The sequence below is a fragment of the Trichomycterus rosablanca genome, chromosome 26, assembly GCF_030014385.1.
Source record: "Trichomycterus rosablanca isolate fTriRos1 chromosome 26, fTriRos1.hap1, whole genome shotgun sequence".
NCBI classification, from domain to species: Eukaryota; Metazoa; Chordata; class Actinopteri; order Siluriformes; family Trichomycteridae; genus Trichomycterus; species Trichomycterus rosablanca.
In genome coordinates, this window is record NC_086013.1 from 6,061,407 (window position 1) to 6,080,194 (window position 18,788).

Here is an 18,788-nt window from a genome sequence, read left to right on the forward strand (position 1 = left end):
TTTACAATAATCAGATTATTATGCTAAAAATAAAACCATTCCCAATCTGGCACTTTCCAGAAAGAATGACATGATGCATTAAAACCTGCCTGTACTTTTCAGCATACATGATCCCATCCATTCATACAATACTGCCAACACCAATGGCAGAAATGAAGCCCTGAACTAGTACAGAACACCTTCACCATGGTTCACTGATGGCTGATTCTCTCTCCAAAATTTCATTGGATTTCATTGAATCACTTATATTTATTCCAATCTTTGTGAGCTTAAGAATATCTTAGCCCTTTTCGCCCTGTTCCCTCTACTGTAAAAGTGGTTTCTTGGCTGCTACCCTTTCAAAAAGACCATTCTTGATCAAGCTTCTTCGTATTGTAGAAGGGTCAACTTGGCATCCCGATGAAGCTGCCAGATCCTGAACCACATTCTTTCTGGACTTCATCTGGTCTCTCAAAGAACATAAAAACTCATAAAAATTTTGAAAGTATCCTTGCCCCTTTCAGTCCGTTTTGTCCTTGACCTCTCCCGATTCTTCAAAATTTTTTATAACAGCTTGAATGCCACACCTTGAGTATCCAGTTTGTTTGATGATTTACTTTAAGAGTGGCCTTGCTGATTGGCATTTTGAATGGGGTCATGTGATTGAAAGCTGGCCTTATAGCAAGCTACTAATGAGTTAAACTCAGACAACATGTGTATGTATTGCTGGAAAGCCAGGTTCTTGCTGTTGCTCAAGAGTAAGGGGAGGTCACATTTAATACTTTAGCCTAGAGAAGCTGTTTTCTGATATTTTGATTAAATACTTAAATACTTTAAAAAAAGATTTCTAGTATTTTCTAGATTTCTAGTATTGCTGGTGTAAAACTAATGGTGACCTAAGACTTTTGCACAGTACTGTACATACAGTATACAACATACACAAGATTTTATAAAGGACATGAAAAGGACATAAAAATATCACTCAGTTACAGAAAATATAATTAAATCACACAGGGTCAGGTTTTAAATCCACACTAAGACCTCTGACGTACAGATCAGTGAAGTCTGGGGTCCAGCTGAGTGAATCCACAGTTAGCGGACTCTCACTCTTCTTCTCAGTTTGGTCTCCCTTTTCCTCTATGTGGCCACGTGACAGATCCAGACTGCTGTAAACCTGCAACAACAGAAACACAGATTCACAATATGAAAAATGTAAGCAGGGTGTCTGAAAAGTAGTTATGCAAATTATCAAACTTTATTTAATCCTGCTCTCCTGACTATTGGTGCCTGCAATCCAGTGTGTGAAGTGTGAAGTTATAACATTTTATTAATTTTCTGTGGATTGGTAGCCAGGTCTTTACGAATGCTTTTGTAGTTTTTCCAGGTTTATGGTTGTATAAAATTCTTCTTAATTTTTACCCTAAACTTCGTAACGATCAGAGCACAATTCATGACCTTTCTTGTTAAAAAGAGTCTCCACATCTGGTCACTACTTACTGCTCCTTACAGAAACGTTATTGCTGTTATCAACGGGTTTGTGTAATCGTGTAAGTTGGTCCCTAGAAGACACTCACTTTAGAAAATCGATGTGAAGAAGAAGAAAACTGGCGCAGCTCAACATTGAAGTCTTCATCATTTGTATCCTCCTCTTCCTCAGTTTCCAGGTGATGGTATCTTTCGGATCGAGCTGCATACACAAAGTATGTTAAGTAACAGTTATGATAATAATAATTATAATAATACAAATAATAACAACAACAATAATATTATTTTAAATAATAATACTAGTAATAATAATAAAAAACTTTATTATTATGATCATAAAAATAATATTAATAAAAACAACAATATTTAAATTAACAATAATAAAATGCTAATAATAATGATTATAATTATAGTAATAATAACAACAAATATGATAAATGATAATGATGATATTAATAACATTTATAATAATAATAATGACAATAATATTATTATTATTAATAATAATAATAACAAAAACATATAGAATAATACTACTGAACTACTAATACTACTACTAGTACTTATAATAATAATAATAATAATAATGTCAAATTGTCAGTAATGAATGATTGTGTAATTATTTTTTCTCCTGTGTAGAATTTGAAATTTGAATAAAGGCATTAAAATGTAATTTATTAAATCAATATGACACACACCACAACAGACATACCTAGAGATTCACCCACAGCAGGACATTACAAATTATTATAAGAAATAATGTATTATCAAAATTAAAGTGCTATAAGTCTGGCACCACTGGAAAGGACACCAGGCTATTACAGGCTATCACACACTGAACCAGTTTACTTATAACTAGGGGCAGAAAAAGGCAGCCAATCCACCTTTTGCATGTTCTGTTAGCAGGTAGGAGGAAATTGGAGTGACTCTAGGCCATGTTTAAACCCAGATCCAAGCGTTTTCAAATAATTATTAATTAATTATTCAAATCCTTTACAGCATGTGCTGTGCTTTTGTGTAATATTGTTGTGTTTAATGATCTGGAATCTTTCAATCAGAGAGATATACAATTACAGACGCAATTACTTTTTACACCACTGCACATTTAAATATAAGTCCTTATAACAGAGTCATGCAATAAAGTCACTTCAAAGACATGAGAATTATAAATCAACTTTTACTGCACGGACTAATGGCGCTTCTGCTCAGAGCTCGTCTGGTTTATACAGACAGTAACAGTCTGACATCGTCTGGCTTTTAGCCCTGCTCTGCATGAATGACTCACACACTCACACACACATTTCACACATACACACACACATTTCACACACACACAAACACTGACTGTCAAAGTAGCTGGTATCATCTTCAGACTCTAGCTGGGGAATAAATTCTGCCTTCTGCCTAAGAAGACTGTTCCAGTCCAGACTGTGGAAAAACTGGTGTTGCTTGACCTCATAAGCTCCTCCTGCTAAAAACATACAAAAACACAAACAAAACACACAGTTAACCTAAAGTGCAGGCACCAGTAGTTAACAAGCTACTTAATGCTGTTTGTGGGTGTAACGCCACGTTTACACATCAGTAACATTCATGGCAGGATGGTAGCTCATTAGATTTTAAGGTTGGTCAATAAACGTATGGTGTAGATTGTTAAATGTATAAGGAACTTGAGAACTTTTGGCGCCTGTTGTCTCATTGTCTCATAGTATTTTTAGCAGGCATTTGGTTCGTGTTTATCTAGGGCATTCGGTTAGGTGTTTGATAGTCAGAGTAGAGTGGCATGTCCCCTCTCTATAGTGATTTTTGGAAGCGGCTGATTTGGCATCTGGACATGGTGGTTTGATCTGCTCAGATTTGTGCTTTAATCATGGTATGGGTTATGGGAGAATAATTGACACGAAGTATTAATACATAACCAAATACTACTTAAAAAGTGCAGACATGATTGCCATATTCCAATGTACCAAAAATACTGCTACAATGGAATGTTCGTGGAAAGTGGTGCAAATGACAAGAAGTGCGTCAATTACATTGTATGACCTCCAAAACCCCAGTTCTAGCTGGTTTAGACCAGTTCCTATGTTCTAGTCAAGAAATCTTTGCTCACGATGGAATATTCCACTGTCCCAAGGACAGTGATGGGAGTATTTTATCGGCTTCACTTACCATATAGAAGCACTTTGTAGTTCTACAATTATTGACTGTAGTCCATCTGTTTCTCTGCATGCTTTGTTAGCTCCCTTTCATGCTGTTCTTCAATGGTCAGGACTCTCCCAGGACCACTACAGAGCAGGTATTATTTAGGTGGTGGATCATTCTCAGCACTGCAGTGACACTGACATGGTGGTGGTGTGTTAGGGTGTATTGTGCTGGTACGAGTGGATCAGACACAGCAGCGCTGATGGAGTTTTTAAACAATAGTCCACCAACCAAAAATTTCCAGCCAACAGCACCCTGTAAGCAGGGTCCTGTGACCACTGATGAGGGTCTAGAAGATGACCAACTCAAACAGCAGCGATAGATGAGCGATCGTCTCTGACTTTACATCTACGAGGTGGACCAACTAGGTAGGAGTGTCTAATAGAGAGGACAGTGAGTGGAAACGGTATCTAAAAACTCCAGCAGCGCTGCTGTGTCTGATCCACTCATGCCAGCACAACACACACTGACACACCACCACCATGTCAGTGTCACCGCAGTGCTGAGAATCGTCCACCACCTAAATAATACCTGCTCTGTGGGGGTCCTGGGAGAGTCCTGACCATTGAAGAACAAGGTGAAAGGAGGCATAAATGTATGTAAAAAAATAGATGGACTACAGTCAGTAATTGTAGAACTTCAAAGTGCTTCTATATGGTAAGTGGAAAGGGTGTCAAAACACGGATGAGAATTTTCACACAGTCACTGGATGCTCTAGGTTTACATTCAACCATTATGGTAGGCTAGGCTGTGTATTGTAGCTTCCATTCATTCTATCATTTAATTTATGAGTGTTATATAATGACCGCCGTGAAATGTGGCACTTTTGTTTAAAGATTTCTTTGAGGTATTTAATTAAAGGTTTTTCCACCACATGGTGTTTATGACAGGGCATAATTGATGTTGTTTATTTCCGTTCTGGAATTCCCATTCGGTTTTCCTTTTTTGTTTTAGTGTACACTGTGATCAGGGATCTGGTATCTGCCGAGTAAGATGTGTAGCTTGTGTTTGGTCCGTTGTGGTTCTGAAATATTCCCTGCCAATCTGTCGGCTTTTAATTATCCTGGGGGGTCCAGCATAGATTTATAGATTTCTCTGGTTAGTTTTTTAATTCCGCCCAGTTTGTTTTATATTGTTGTGTGTTCATGGGATAGAGATTCCAGTGTAACAAAGCAACAAATGTAATATATTTTAATACACCGATCAGACATAACATTATGACCACCTTCCTAATCCTGTGTTGGTCCCCTTTTTGCTGCCAAAACAGCCCTGCCACTGCGATGCACTGTGTATTCTGACACCTTTCTATCAGAACCAGCAATTTGAGATACAGTAGCTCGTCTGTTGGATCGGACACGGGCCAGCCTTCGCTCCCCACGTGCATCAATGAGCCTCGACCGCCCATGACCCTGTCGCCGGTTTACCACTGTTCCTTCCTTGGACCACTCTTGATAGATACTGACCACTGCAGACCGGGAACACCCCACAAGAGCTGCAGTTTTGCCCCAGTCGTCTAGCCATCACAATTTTTCTTGCTTCTAACACATCAACTTTGAGGATAAAATGTTCACTTGCTGCCTAATATATCCCACCTACTAACAGGTGCCGTGATGAAGAGATAATCAGTGTTATTCACTTCACCTGTCAGTGGTCATAATGTTATGCCTCGTCTGTGTATATGGCTGTATGTAAAATAACAAAAGTGATTGAATACTACTTTTATTTTCCTATACTGTAACAAACCAAACAAAAGTGCATTTTAAATATGACGGGAGACCAAGTTAGCTGTTTCTTTCAATTCCAAGAAGCACATTCTATTATTAGATAGCTAGAAAATAAAAAATGGCTGCCTTTTCTACTGGCCAATACCCAGAGGCTAAATTACAGTCATAAATTATGCAATGCAATTTCCTGAAAAGGAGTCTTACAAAGAAGACAAGATTTCCAACTGTTTGGTTACACTGGTACTGATGTGTCAAAAAATAAATAATTTAATGTGATTTGCAGACGTGGCAGTAACCAACTATAGTGTAGTTGTCCACTGTAAGAAGCACCATCATTCCCACTCACTATGGAACATTTGATTTATATCATATTCATTGATCTGCATTCATTGAGCATTATTTGAAAGCAGGTATAAGAGCAGAGCCTTACCAGTTCCCAGTCGCTCCAGAGGGTTCTGCCTTAGCAACAACGTGATGAGCTCCTGAGCATCAGCTGGAGGTGCGTCCTCTCCCTCAGGCCAGTCTATCTCATCTGGAAAGGAAAAAAGGCAAGGAAGTGCTTAATACACAAATTCCAATATCCTACTGACTAGAAAACCAAAAATACACCGATCAGTCATAACATTATGACCACATTCCTAATATTGGTGTTGGTCCACCTTTTGCTGCCAAAACAGCCCTGCAACTGTGATGCACTGTGTATTCTGACACCTTTCTATCAGAACCAGCATTAACTTCTTCAGCAATTTGAGCTACAGTAGCTCGTCTGTTGGATCGGACCACACGGGCCAGCCTTCGCTCCCCCCGTGCATCAGTGAGCCTTGGCCACCCATGACCCTGTCGCCGGTTTACCACCGTTCCTTCCTTGGACCACTTTTGATAGATACTGACCACTGCAGACCGGGAACACCCCACAAGAGCTGCAGTTTTGGAGATCATCAACTTTGAGGATAAAATGTTCACTTGCTGCCTATTATATCTTACCCACGAACAGGTGCCGTGATGAACGAAAGATAATCAGTGTTATTCACTTCACCTGTCAGTGGTCATAATGTTATGCCTATTTGATGAATAATCAAGGTATTATTTGCAGCTGTAGGTGTGTTTACAAAATCGGACCACCAAGTGCTGAAGTGTCCATGCTCAGGAATGTCACTTACTACCAAGTTCCTGTCTCTGAAATTAACATTAATTGGCTTTCCATTGCTAAGCAGCCAATGACAAGCCTGAGATCATCAAACACAATGCCAGAGGACTCTAACTCTGTGTTAATGCTGGCCACCAAGCAGTTGAACTTCTGATTGTCCACTATCCTAGAGTGGAGGCTATTAGACAGACAAGGGGGAACTCCTTGGTAATGGGCATTGTTTGGGTTGTGAAATTTGGGTGTCGTTTCCTCAAATGTTTGTTTATATAACTAAGATACACTAGGCTCCCCAACATTACAATGGTGGTGGCTGTAGGGAAAGTAGGGATGGAGGGGTTGGTTAAAGGTATATAAAAGAGCAAATTTACACTTACCACTGATAACCTGACCAAAGAGCTCCTCTGGTGTGTCTCCGAAGAATGGCACACAGCCTACAAGAAACTCATAAAGGATGATCCCCATAGCCCACCAATCCACAGGCTTCCCATATCCCTGCCTCAGGATTACCTCTGGAGCGATGTACTCAGGAGTACCACACACCTAAAAAGTTAAATATAGGCAAAGAGTAGCATTGCTTCATCTAGGAGCCACATTACAAAGTAACTTGGTTTTCTAGGACTTTAAAAGCAATACCTGTTTATCTGAGAATTCTCTGGCATCCTTCTCTATGTGGCCCTCATAGAGGTTAGTGGTCATGTTCATCAGGCCAACTTTTGATAAACCAAAGTCAGTCAGCTTGATGTGTCCCATGGAGGTGACCAGCAAACTAAAAGGATTCAAAATAGCAAAAAATACAGTCACATCTAACTTAACATTTACATTTTCAGCATTTAGCAGACACATTTATCCAAAACGACTTACAGAAGAGCTTCCACAGTAAAAATTGCCTTACTATAGTTCAAGTAGACAACAGTCCAAGGATACAAATTTGCTGAAACCGTGTTAGTGTTACAGCAAAGGTGTTTTTTTCTATATATATTAATAGACATCAGTAAGACGCTATATAAGGTTTGTAAGTACATGTTAGTTCTCAGCTTAAGTGCTTAGTAAAGAGGTGATGAAAGTCTTTAACCATCTTTTGAAAATTGTGAGAGACAGATGTTCAAACAGAACAGACAAAGAAAGTTTGTTCCACCATTTGGGCGTTAATACAGAGAAAACCCTTGATGCGTGTCTTCCTTGAGTTCTGGGTGGAGAATCAAGACAAGCAAAAGTAGTGGCTCAAAGGTTGCGTGGTACAGAGCAGAGATTTTTTAAATTCTCTAATAGCGCTTTTCCACCAAAAGAACCCTAGTTCTTGAACCGGTTCTGTTCAGGTTTCTCCGAACCTGATGTTTTTTAGAGAACCGATGCACGTTTCCACCAGTTTTGGGAGAAAAGTTGTTCCGCACTGAATGCTGGGATTGCCTCCACCGCTAAGACAGCATCAGATGCTCACTCATTCCTGAGTCAAAATACCACTGAAATTTTAAGATATCGCACTAGTGAGCATATTAAGGCATCTAGGATTTCAAACAGGCTCCTTCTCGGGAGCGCGCTTAGGATGATGTAAAATGCTGCCTATGTAGAGAGCTCACTGGGTTTTCGAACACACCCATAGTCTCACATTAGCCAAAAAACCCAATGATTCCAGGAAGCCAAACCCGCCATTAGCCTGACCAGGATAAGGCAGTGATTTAGAGACTAGACACTATTAAAAGTAATTTAAGTAAAAGTCTAGGTCATTTCAAAGAAACTTTTTACTGCATCTGCATCAACACAAACTACACAAATAAGTTCCGGAAGCAAATAAGACTAGTGTTCCAGGCTTACTTGTCAGGTTTTAGATCTCTGTGGACGATCCCGTAGTTATGGAGGTATTCCAAAGCCAGGACGGTCTCAGCAAAATACATTCGGGCCATGTCCACAGGTAGAGGACCCATGTTCTTCAGCAAAGTGGCACAGTCCCCACCTGTTAGATCATCCATCATTTGGTTTTATCTCTAAGCGGTATTGCTTTATTATTTAAGAATAATAGTGTGTGTGTGTGTGTGTATGTGTGTGTGTGTTTGTACAAACCTTCAACATACTCCATGACCATACAGAGGTGTCTGCGGGTCTCGAAAGAGCAGTACATGCTGACTACAAATGGATTCTCGGCAAAGGTCAGGATGTCCCTCTCTACAAAGGCCTGCTGGATCTGGTTCCTCAACATCAGGTTCTGCTTGTTGATCTTCTTCATGGCAAAGCGCTGCTTGGTCTCTTTGTGGCGCACCAGATGAACGGCACTGAAGAATATATATTGTTTTCATTTATAATTGAATTATTTTATACACATCATGACCAAAAGTTTGTGGACACCTGAACATCACGTCCAAAACTGGATACTACACAGAAAGATTACTGGATTAGAAACATCTGGCTTATAAATGGGTTGGTACACCTTTTAGATTAATTACAGCCTGCAGACGTTGGGAAACAAACTCCACAAGGTGGCGAACATCCTCCCAGCCCGCTACAGCATGGCGAGTGGGACTGGGTTGCACAGCCCGTTCCAGCACGTCCCAAACGCGTTCAATGAGGTTGCAGTCAGGCGAGTTTGGGGACCAAGGCAGTGCAGAGAATTCAATGTTGTGTTTGTCCAACCATTCCTGAGTGCTCCGAGCCCGATGACACAAAGCAATTTCCTGTTGAAATATCCCACTGGGAAAGAATGCCTAAACATAATGGTGCAGATGGTCAGCTAACAGGTCCCTGCAGTGTACTTCATTCAATGATTGAGGTACGATGACTAATGGTCCTAGGGCATACCAAGAGAATGCACCCCAGACCATCACACCACCACCACCGGCCTGTAGCAGTTCAATGTTGCAACCAGGAGATGTAGCTTCGTGTGGTTTCTGCCAGATGTGGACCCATCCATCGGCGTGTCTTAGGAAATGGACATGTCACTCCAAACGACGCCTTCCGTGTGTTCAAAGTCCAGTGACACCTTTCTTTGACCCATGATTTGCAATGACGGGAGTTCAACGGCGGCACACTTGTTGATCACGTGTTGGCTGCGCTTGCCCACTGTTGTACTGGTGGGTGAGCTGTTCCACTGTGGCACATCATTGCTGCGATACTATTCGCGACATGCAACACTTCCTTCTCAGGTGAACCACACGTGGCCGGCTGATTTGTGATCTTTGGCTGGATGTTTGTTAATGGTTCCTCTACTCTTGATACCATGATACAGGAACAGCCCACAAGTGCAGCTGTTACTGAAACACTGGCACCACTCCTCAGGGCTTCAACTATCTGTCAGGCAGGAAAGCAACCTTATGACTAAATAACTGTAATAATAAGCTCAAATGTATATATGTTTCTGCAATGTGTGTTGCCTTATAACTAAATCAACTATTTAAATCAATGTCCACATACTTCTGGCCAAATTGTGTATAGTGCAGAAAAAGTAGTCAGATTTTTTTATGTAATACAAAATATATATTAATTTAGAGTAACTACAGTAAGCAATTAGTTAGTAATAAACAGGAACTAGTTTTTAAAGCAAGGTTTTACCCGTAAGCTCCGTTACTGATGAGTTTCATCATTTCAAAGTCTAACTCGCAGGGTTTGCGCCGGGGTCTCGCTGCTGCACTCAGGCTCTGGGACTGAAGGGGAAAATACAAAATTCATTTGTCATTCAGATAAACAGTTAAATCCTATATATATATATAAAACAGAACAAACAGCTTTATTCTTTTATATATATATATATATATATATATATATATATATATATATATATATATATATATACAGGTCCTTCTCAAAAAATTAGCATATTGTGATAAAGTTCATTATTTTCCATAATGTAATGATAAAAATTAAACTTTCATATATTTTAGATTCATTGCACACCAACTGAAATATTTCAGGTCTTTTATTGTTTTAATACTGATGATTTTGGCATACAGCTCATGAAAACCCAAAATTCCTATCTCAAAAAATTAGCATATCATGAAAAGGTTCTCTAAACGAGCTATTAACCTAATCATCTGAATCAACGAATTAACTCTAAACACCTGCAAAAGATTCCTGAGGCTTTTAAAAATTCCCAGCCTGGTTCATTACTCAAAACTGCAATCATGGGTAAGACTGCCGACCTGACTGCTGTCCAGAAGGCCATCATTGACACCCTCAAGCAAGAGGGTAAGACACAAAGAAATTTCTGAACGAATAGGCTGTTCCCAGAGTGCTGTATCAAGGCACCTCAGTGGGAAGTCTGTGGGAAGGAAAAAGTGTGGCAGAAAACGCTGCACAACGAGAAGAGGTGACCGGACCCTGAGGAAGATTGTGGAGAAGGGCCGATTCCAGACCTTGGGGGACCTGCGGAAGCAGTGGACTGAGTCTGGAGTAGAAACATCCAGAGCCACCGTGCACAGGTGTGTGCAGGAAATGGGCTACAGGTGCCGCATTCCCCAGGTCAAGCCACTTTTGAACCAGAAACAGCGGCAGAAGCGCCTGACCTGGTTGGTTTGAGATCAGATGGTGGGTATGGCCATAGTTGGAGTGGGGACGTTACAGCTTGCTTTGCTGTCAAGTCTGCTTTTTCATTTCCTTTAAGGCCGCAGTGTCCAGGGATCCAGCAGAACTTGATGTCATGGCCACAGCTTTTCAGTTGCTTTAGTTTTTGGGTTATTATTGATATTATTGGGTGTATTAAACTATGCAATGCTAAATCTTGTAAACAGGCTTTTGAATCTGTGCAGATTAGATAATTGAGCTGCTTGTTATCTTGAATGTGGGTCCAAGGCTAGTTGTATTGCTCGAGCCTCTGCCATAAATATGGAGCAGTGGTTCGGAATTTTGATTATTAAACAGAACTGGCCTATTGCTTTGGCAGCGGTGGCTTCCGACGTGTGCAGTGGCCAACAGCATTTTTTTACCTGTATTATGTGAGTACATATGGAGATCCGTATAACGCACAGAGAATCATGCTTCAATCTTCTTTATACCCCGTCTCTGTGCAGGTGTCATCGATCAGCCAGCAGAGGTCATAATTGCAGCAGTAATAAGGAACTCCATTCGGTATTCCCACCCTCGGACAAGCCAATCATTGTACTATATGCGCCTGTTCTACTGCTGAGGTGAGATTGGAACTTGAAAGTTTGAGATGTAAGCTCTGGTGTGCTAGCATGTTTTCCTGCTATGGCACTTGTTTTCTGTTGTTTTCTATACTCAGTTAGATAGATAGATAAGTAGATAGATACTTTATATATCCCAATGGAAATTATTGGCCTCCAGTAGTTAAACAAGCAGAAGTTAAACTAATGCAAATGCAAATAAAATAAGTGAGGTGTATATATACAATATACGGTATGCTAAATAGTATGTGCAAATAGTGCATCTGGCATAATAATAAAAATAGAAGCAGTAGTGTATTTTTATAAACAATATATATATATATATATATATATATATATATAAGTATAAATGTAGAAATAAAGATAAAGATATAATTATAGGTATAAACATACACAATATATTGGTTGAATCTTTGAAACTCAATGCCCTTCGCCAAGAAAATCGTACCCTTAAACTCAACATTTCACATAAACTCCACGTGTTCAGTTTCTTTAAAAAAAAAAAAAAATTTAATTTCACATGAACAATAACCAGCCGCTTTGTTCGGCGCACGACTTGCATTTGTGTGGAATGACCGTCAAAGAAAGCTCCACGTGTATCTGTGTTTATCTGGATTTTTCCTCACTGTTTCACTTTTAAACTTGTGTTACAACTCGGGGTTCTGAGGAAACGTGAGAATGAGCTTTTTTCGAAAGTGTCTAAAACGCTTATTGTTGAGCAGTGCAAAAGCTAATGTGCCGTTTCTAATGTGAATGCGCCTTTACTGAACTGAATACGGTATTCCAAGATCAAGCATCACCACAATTAAAAAGCATAAGGAAACAATAAAGAAGTAAAGGTAAAGTGCAGGTTTTATTGTATTTTTTACTGATCTTTAACTGTTTTCAATTGTATTTCAGTGTTTTTATATTATACTTGTGTTATTTTCAGTGTATGTTCAAATGTCAAAAACAATCCCATTATTTTACATTTGCCTAAAAATACGGGACCATGGAAAAAATACCTTAAAACTCAACGCCACTCCCAAGACCAATTGACGTTGAGTTTCAAGGTACCAGTGTATATACAATAGGAGCAATAATATAAATTCTTTATAGTATATATATAGGGATGAATATTAAATATAAAAAATACAATTCAATGAAATTTAACAAAATTTCTATTGGCAGTGTTATATAAAAAACAACTTACAGAATCATCAGTCTCGGGAGTTTCTGCAATTCCACTATCGTAGCTGGTCAGCTGGGCTATTTCTGCAAGACAGGAAATAATGGTTAGGTCCTCGACTGAGCTAAATATGTTTTGAAGATGTTCAATTGAGCATTAACATACTAAAAACCAGTGTAACTACATGAGCTGCTTATTTACAAATTACCTTATATTGTATTTTTCCCATAATGAGACTAAAAAGCTGGTAAAAAACATGTCTAACACATGAACCGCTAAATCGCACAGCTTAGCAAACCCGAGCAAATCCGCTCTCAGCAAATTTCACTCCCAGGATAACGACGAACAGCAGGAGGTAATGAACCAAGCGGGCATGTGTGCGCTCCCCAAAGAGTCTGGAGCACACCACATACACTTCACACAGCTGTCCCTCCACTCTCGACCGTCACAGGAATTAAGCTAAAGGCCTCCTGCAGGTTTATGGGAGAGGCGATGAGAAGCGAGAGGTGCATTTGGCTGGAATTACTGATGATGTTTGCCTTGGATGCAGATTTATAGGATCATTAAGGAAGGCCTGTTTCACTGATTGCTAGAATCTTCAAAACATCTGGACATCTGCTGTTGCAATGCAGTGAAGTACATGAATACATGTTGCTGAGAGTTGAGAGTGTAGAAATCTGTGTATAGAGCAATAAGGTACATGCAATCAATCATAAAATCATGATAACCATAGAAGAAGCCGGTCGGACGCCTTCACAGGCTCAGGATTGGTTGAGTGTCCTTGGGGAGGGACAGTGGCTGAAACAGGGTTTTTTGATGCTAAAAAATTATGACTTTTCTATTCAATGAAGTAAGTGGTGACTGTTACAGTTGTGGTACAATTTTAAGCATGACTCTCTATATGACCTCGCCTTGTGCAGGTACTGCCACTGTTTCAGCCACTGTCCCTCCCCCCAAGGACCACCAAGGACTGACAGCACTGGTGAACTAGTGTGTTTTACCGCTGTCCACAAACTTTCACTCACAGTGTAAATCTTTACGCCAAATATTGTCTTACCTTCCAAAGGGTCTCGTGTTAGACCGAGCTGGCTTATGATGTAGCGAGGAATGTCAGTCTTGATGCCTTGCCCTTCTTTAGCGTGACCCTCCGCAGCCTCCAGCAGGTAATAAAACTCCTCCGGGTCAAACTCCTGCCATTAGATTTCCAATTTTACTACAGCACAATAGCACTGTCCAGTTTGTTCTGATATAGTATTTACTTTCTGAGGTTTAAGCCAAAATATCTGTAAAACAATAAACTTACCAGACATTCCAGTAGGCGTGCTGGTCTGGCGATGACGATCAGGATTTTCTTTACCAGATCTTTAATGTAGGTCACCTCAGCACTCTCAGATCGCTCGGTGGACTAAACAGTAACAAAATTAGCCACGTTACTAAATGTGGGACTATATCCACACACCATCCACAGCTAACCTACCTGGTGATGCCAGGGTACAGACAGAATATTATTATAATTACTATTACTATTATAATAATTATCCATTATTATCATTACTATTATTATTATTTTCCTTATTAGCAGTACTGTCACAAAATTATTATTAATAAGAATAATAATAAAAAAACTAATAATATAATAATTATTTTAATTATTTTAATTTTTTTAATTTTTTTAATTTATTATTATTATTATTATTATTTTTTTTTTAGTATTTTATTTTGTTTTCTCTTTAAATCCTGTAGATTTTAACTGTATATGTAGCTGAAATATTGTTCCATCTGATCTGGAAAAGGCCTAGAATTAATTAAATAAATTTATTTCACTTTCAGGTGCTACCACAGTTTTATCCTGGTCAGGCTCGCAGAGGGTCATGTTTCCCCACCAAGACTTCCCGGACAGGACGTCAATCCAATCATGCCTGTTTGTAGGTGGCCAGTCTGCCAGATTAAACACTGAATCCCAACAGTAGTGGACTAGCTTAATTCACCGTTGCACCACTTAAGCACCTACCGGTCAGCTGGGCGTCCCCTAGAAGGCACAATTAGCAGTGCCTGAAGCAGACAAAATTGGCCACTAGTCTGATAGATGGGGGGAAAAAAACAGACTAAAAATGGGGGGAGTGTCTTTGACGCTGAGTAAGGACCCTGGTTAGTAGCCCAAGGTGCCTGTACAGAAATGGCCTCACACATGAATTCCCCAAAGTATGGGTGAATAAGAAGCAGAGGGAGTGCCAAGAAGGACAAATATACCCTTTTTGGATGTGATTGGGATCGCCAGCAGCCGAAAAAGAAAGAAAATGCATAAATAATAAGCAAAAAATGTAAAAAAAATGCAATGTTAGGGCAGGACATACCGGTAGTAACAAAATCCTGATGCAGCAATGAGAGCTAATGTTTAACCAATTGTTCCTATATTTGTGTTTTAAGAGACTGTATTTTAGAGGGGATATAAAAAGTTAAACATACATCTAAACCTTACATAACTGAATCCTAAATAATCATATTAACACGATATGTGGAGCAATTAAAGAACATTAGCAGTCTGCTAGCTACCAAAGCTGGGGCATAAATGTCAACAGGTGAGGTATAGCCAGTACCCTATAAAAGCAGTCCTACAGTGTCGAGTTACCTCACACATTTGTTTTGGGTGCCTCCCCTAAACAGTTCTGACAAGCAATGAAAAAGAGCCAGACAGCGACTAAAATCACAAATGGTTACTGACCTCCTGGAAAAGCTTCTCTAGCTTGTCGGTGAGTTCACAGAAGTAGCGAGAGGTGATGAGGCCGAGCCGGGATTTCTCCAGGCAGTCGCGGGCCAGCTCGATGATCTGGTGGTGGGCGAAGCTGAGAACTCCGTCCGCTAGAGGCAGCGCGTTCTCGGGAGAGTTGCTGCTGATGATCTCCTGAATGCGCTCCTCCATCTGAGCGGTGGCCTAAAAGATACACCACACTCACTAAAACACACTCCAGTACGCAAGTGCACGCACTTCTGACTTCATTCAATAATTCATCATCTGTTTATAGAGGCTGTTTCATCTTTTTTCTGGTCAGGGTCGCGGTGGGTGCGATTCACTGGATGAAAGGTAGGAAACACCCTGGACAGATCGCCAGTCGATCACAGGGCAAACACACACACACACACACACACACACACTTAGGGCAATTAATATCTCCAATTAACCTGACTGCATGTCTTTGGACAGTGGGAGGAAATCCACACAGACACAAGGAGAACATGCAAACCCTACACAGAAAGGACCCAGATAGCTCCACCTGGAAATCGAACCCAGGACCTTCTTGCTGTGAGGTGACAGTGCTCCCGACCAAACCCCTGTGCTGCCCCCACACCTCTGACTTTTAAATACTTAATAAGTACTTACCTTAGGAAACCGTTCTTTGTACACATGATTCATCATAATTATCTCATGATCGCAACAAGATAGGGATCGTCCAGGGCTAAAAAACAAAACAAAAATGATCAGTAAATACTTCAATCCAAATGTATAGACAAATACAGTGGTACCTTGTAACTCAATGTCCCCTAAATTCAAAATCTTTGAAACTCAACACCCTTCATTAAGAAATGTGTACCCTTAAACTCAATGTTTTCCTTAAACTTAACATGTTCAGCTTGTTTTTTAAAAATGTATTTATTTAATTTTAAACTACCAATAAACAGTCGCTTTGTTCAGCGCTCGGCTTGAGCAGTGCGGTAAAACATAATCAAAATGTGCATATGACACAAAACTGCATTTGTGTGGAATAACAATCAGATTCACTCTAAAAACTCCACATGTATATGTGTGTAGCTGGATTTTTCTTACTGTTTCACTTTTAAACTTGTGTTACAGCTCAGGGTGCTGAGAAATTGTGAGAATCAGCTTTTTATTTCAGTGTTCTTTACAGTGGCGTAACTAGGAGCTCATAAGCCCCAGTGCAAAAAAAAATGTCATATACACACACACACACACACTCCCAAAATCCCTTGCTGTGCACTCACTGTATATTTTGATTACATGTATTCTGTATTGTCTTTTAGTTATTTTAATATTTTACTTACCGAAATTATTGTCATGTTTTTACTTTCGTTATTGCCGCACTTTAGTGCTAGCATTAGCCACTTGCTACTAGAGGGTAATACAAAACTATCTGCAGAACGTCCGAACGCACATGTATAAACCAAGTGCTGCATTCTGATTGGCTGAGCTGAATGTCACTCACATAACACCGCTACAATATTGTTATATAATAATAACGACCTGGCGAGTGCAGCCAATGAGTGCGGTGGGGGTTGAGTTCATGTCGTGGAGGGCACCCCCACGCCATGGGCCCCAGTGCACCTGCGCCCCCGGTAGTTACGCCTCTGGTTCTTTATATTACATTTGTGAAATTTTCAGTGTATACGTGTCAAAAACAACCCCATTATTTTACATAAGCCTAAAATATATGCAAGTCCACAGGACCATGGCAGCATTAACAGGTTTCCCATACATCCTTATGGGGAAAAAAATACCTTGAAAATGCCTTTTAAACTCACCACCACTCCCAAAACCAATTGACGTCGAGTTTCAAGGGACCAATGTATAGTTAAACCGCATCACATTTTAATTGTTTATTTATTGGTTTAATGCCATGTCAACATATTGGTTACATTCATGGCAGGATCATTGAATATTTTGGCAGTGGTAGCTCAGAGGTTAAGGTAATGGATTAGTAATTAAAAGGTTTACGCCCAAACGCCAATAAGTTGCCACTGTTGGGCTCCTGAGCAAGGCCCTTAACCCTCAATGACTCAAACTGTATTCATAATTGTAAGTCGCTGTTTTGTCTATTTTCATACACTGCCTGGCCAAAAGAAAGGTCACCACTTGGATTTAACTAAGCAAATAGGTACGAGCCTCCCATTGGATAATTACTGCATGGGTGATTATGTTTCAGCTGGCAACAAGTTATTTAACCCTAACTGATGCAGTGAGTAGCTTCTCATTTGTTAAACAACCATGTCGAAAGACACATCCTGTGGTCATGGAAAAGATGTTCATCTGTTTCAGAAGGGTCCAATTATTGGCATGCATCAAGCAAAGAAAACATCTAAGGATGTTATTAACTCATATTAAAAAGTGGAAAGACAGTAGGGAAACATCATCTTCGAGGAAGGAATGTGGTCAGAAAAAATCTTGAATGATCGTGATCGGCGATCACTTAAACGTTTGGTGAAATCATATCATAGAAAAACTACAGTAGAACTCAGGGATATGTTTAATAGTGAACGTAAGAGCATTTCCACACGCACAATGCAAAGGGAACTCAAGGGATTGGGACTAAACAGCTGTGTAGCCTTAAGAAAACCACTTGTCAGTGAGGCTTCAATTTGCTAGGGAGCATGAAGATTGGACTCTGGAGCAATGGAAGAAGGTCATGTGGTCTGATGAGTCCAGATTTACTCTGTTCCAGAGTGACGGGCGCATCAGGGTAAGAAGAGAGGCGGCAGAAGTGATGCACCCATCATGCCTAGTGCCTACCGTACAAGCCTGTGGGGGCAGTGCTATGATCTGGGGTTGTTGCAGTTGGTCAGGTCTAGGTTCAGCAATGTTATGTGCCCAAAGAATGAGGTCAGCTGACTACCTGAATATACTGAACGACCAGGTTATTCCATCAATGGATTTTTTCTTCACTGATGGCACGGGCATATTCCAGGATGACAATGCCAGGATTCATCGGGCTCAAATTGTGAAAGAGTGGTTCAGGGAGCATGAGACGTCATTTTCGCACATGGATTGGCCACCAGACCTGAGTCCAGACCTGAACCCCATTGAGAATCTTTGGGATGTGCTGGAGCAGTGCAGTGGTCCAAATCTCCCATCATCAATACAAGATCTTGGGGAAAAATTAATACAACTCTGGACAGAAATAAATGTTGAGACATTGCAGAAGCTTGTGGAAACAATGCCACAGCGAATGCGTGCCGTAGTCAAA

General features: G+C 40.1%; 1 protein-coding gene across 6 annotated transcripts in view; it reads right to left on the bottom strand.

The window, feature by feature from the left end:
- The window catches only part of mast4 (microtubule associated serine/threonine kinase family member 4), a 123,234-nt gene that overhangs the window by 13,520 nt on the left and 90,926 nt on the right, over positions 1–18,788 (bottom strand). For all 6 annotated transcript variants that reach the window (XM_062988874.1, XM_062988871.1, XM_062988875.1 and 3 more), the window contains 14 exons: positions 16,193–16,268; positions 15,536–15,745; positions 14,117–14,218; positions 13,871–14,003; positions 12,838–12,899; positions 10,078–10,169; positions 8,596–8,804; positions 8,350–8,488; positions 7,171–7,303; positions 6,912–7,077; positions 5,821–5,922; positions 2,810–2,935; positions 1,554–1,666; positions 1,032–1,153 (listed from right to left, as the gene is read on the bottom strand). In XM_062988874.1, the coding sequence (XP_062844944.1) occupies positions 1,032–1,153; positions 1,554–1,666; positions 2,810–2,935; positions 5,821–5,922; positions 6,912–7,077; positions 7,171–7,303; positions 8,350–8,488; positions 8,596–8,804; positions 10,078–10,169; positions 12,838–12,899; positions 13,871–14,003; positions 14,117–14,218; positions 15,536–15,745; positions 16,193–16,268 (1,785 nt within the window). The remainder of the gene's footprint in view (positions 1–1,031; positions 1,154–1,553; positions 1,667–2,809; positions 2,936–5,820; positions 5,923–6,911; positions 7,078–7,170; positions 7,304–8,349; positions 8,489–8,595; positions 8,805–10,077; positions 10,170–12,837; positions 12,900–13,870; positions 14,004–14,116; positions 14,219–15,535; positions 15,746–16,192; positions 16,269–18,788) is intronic.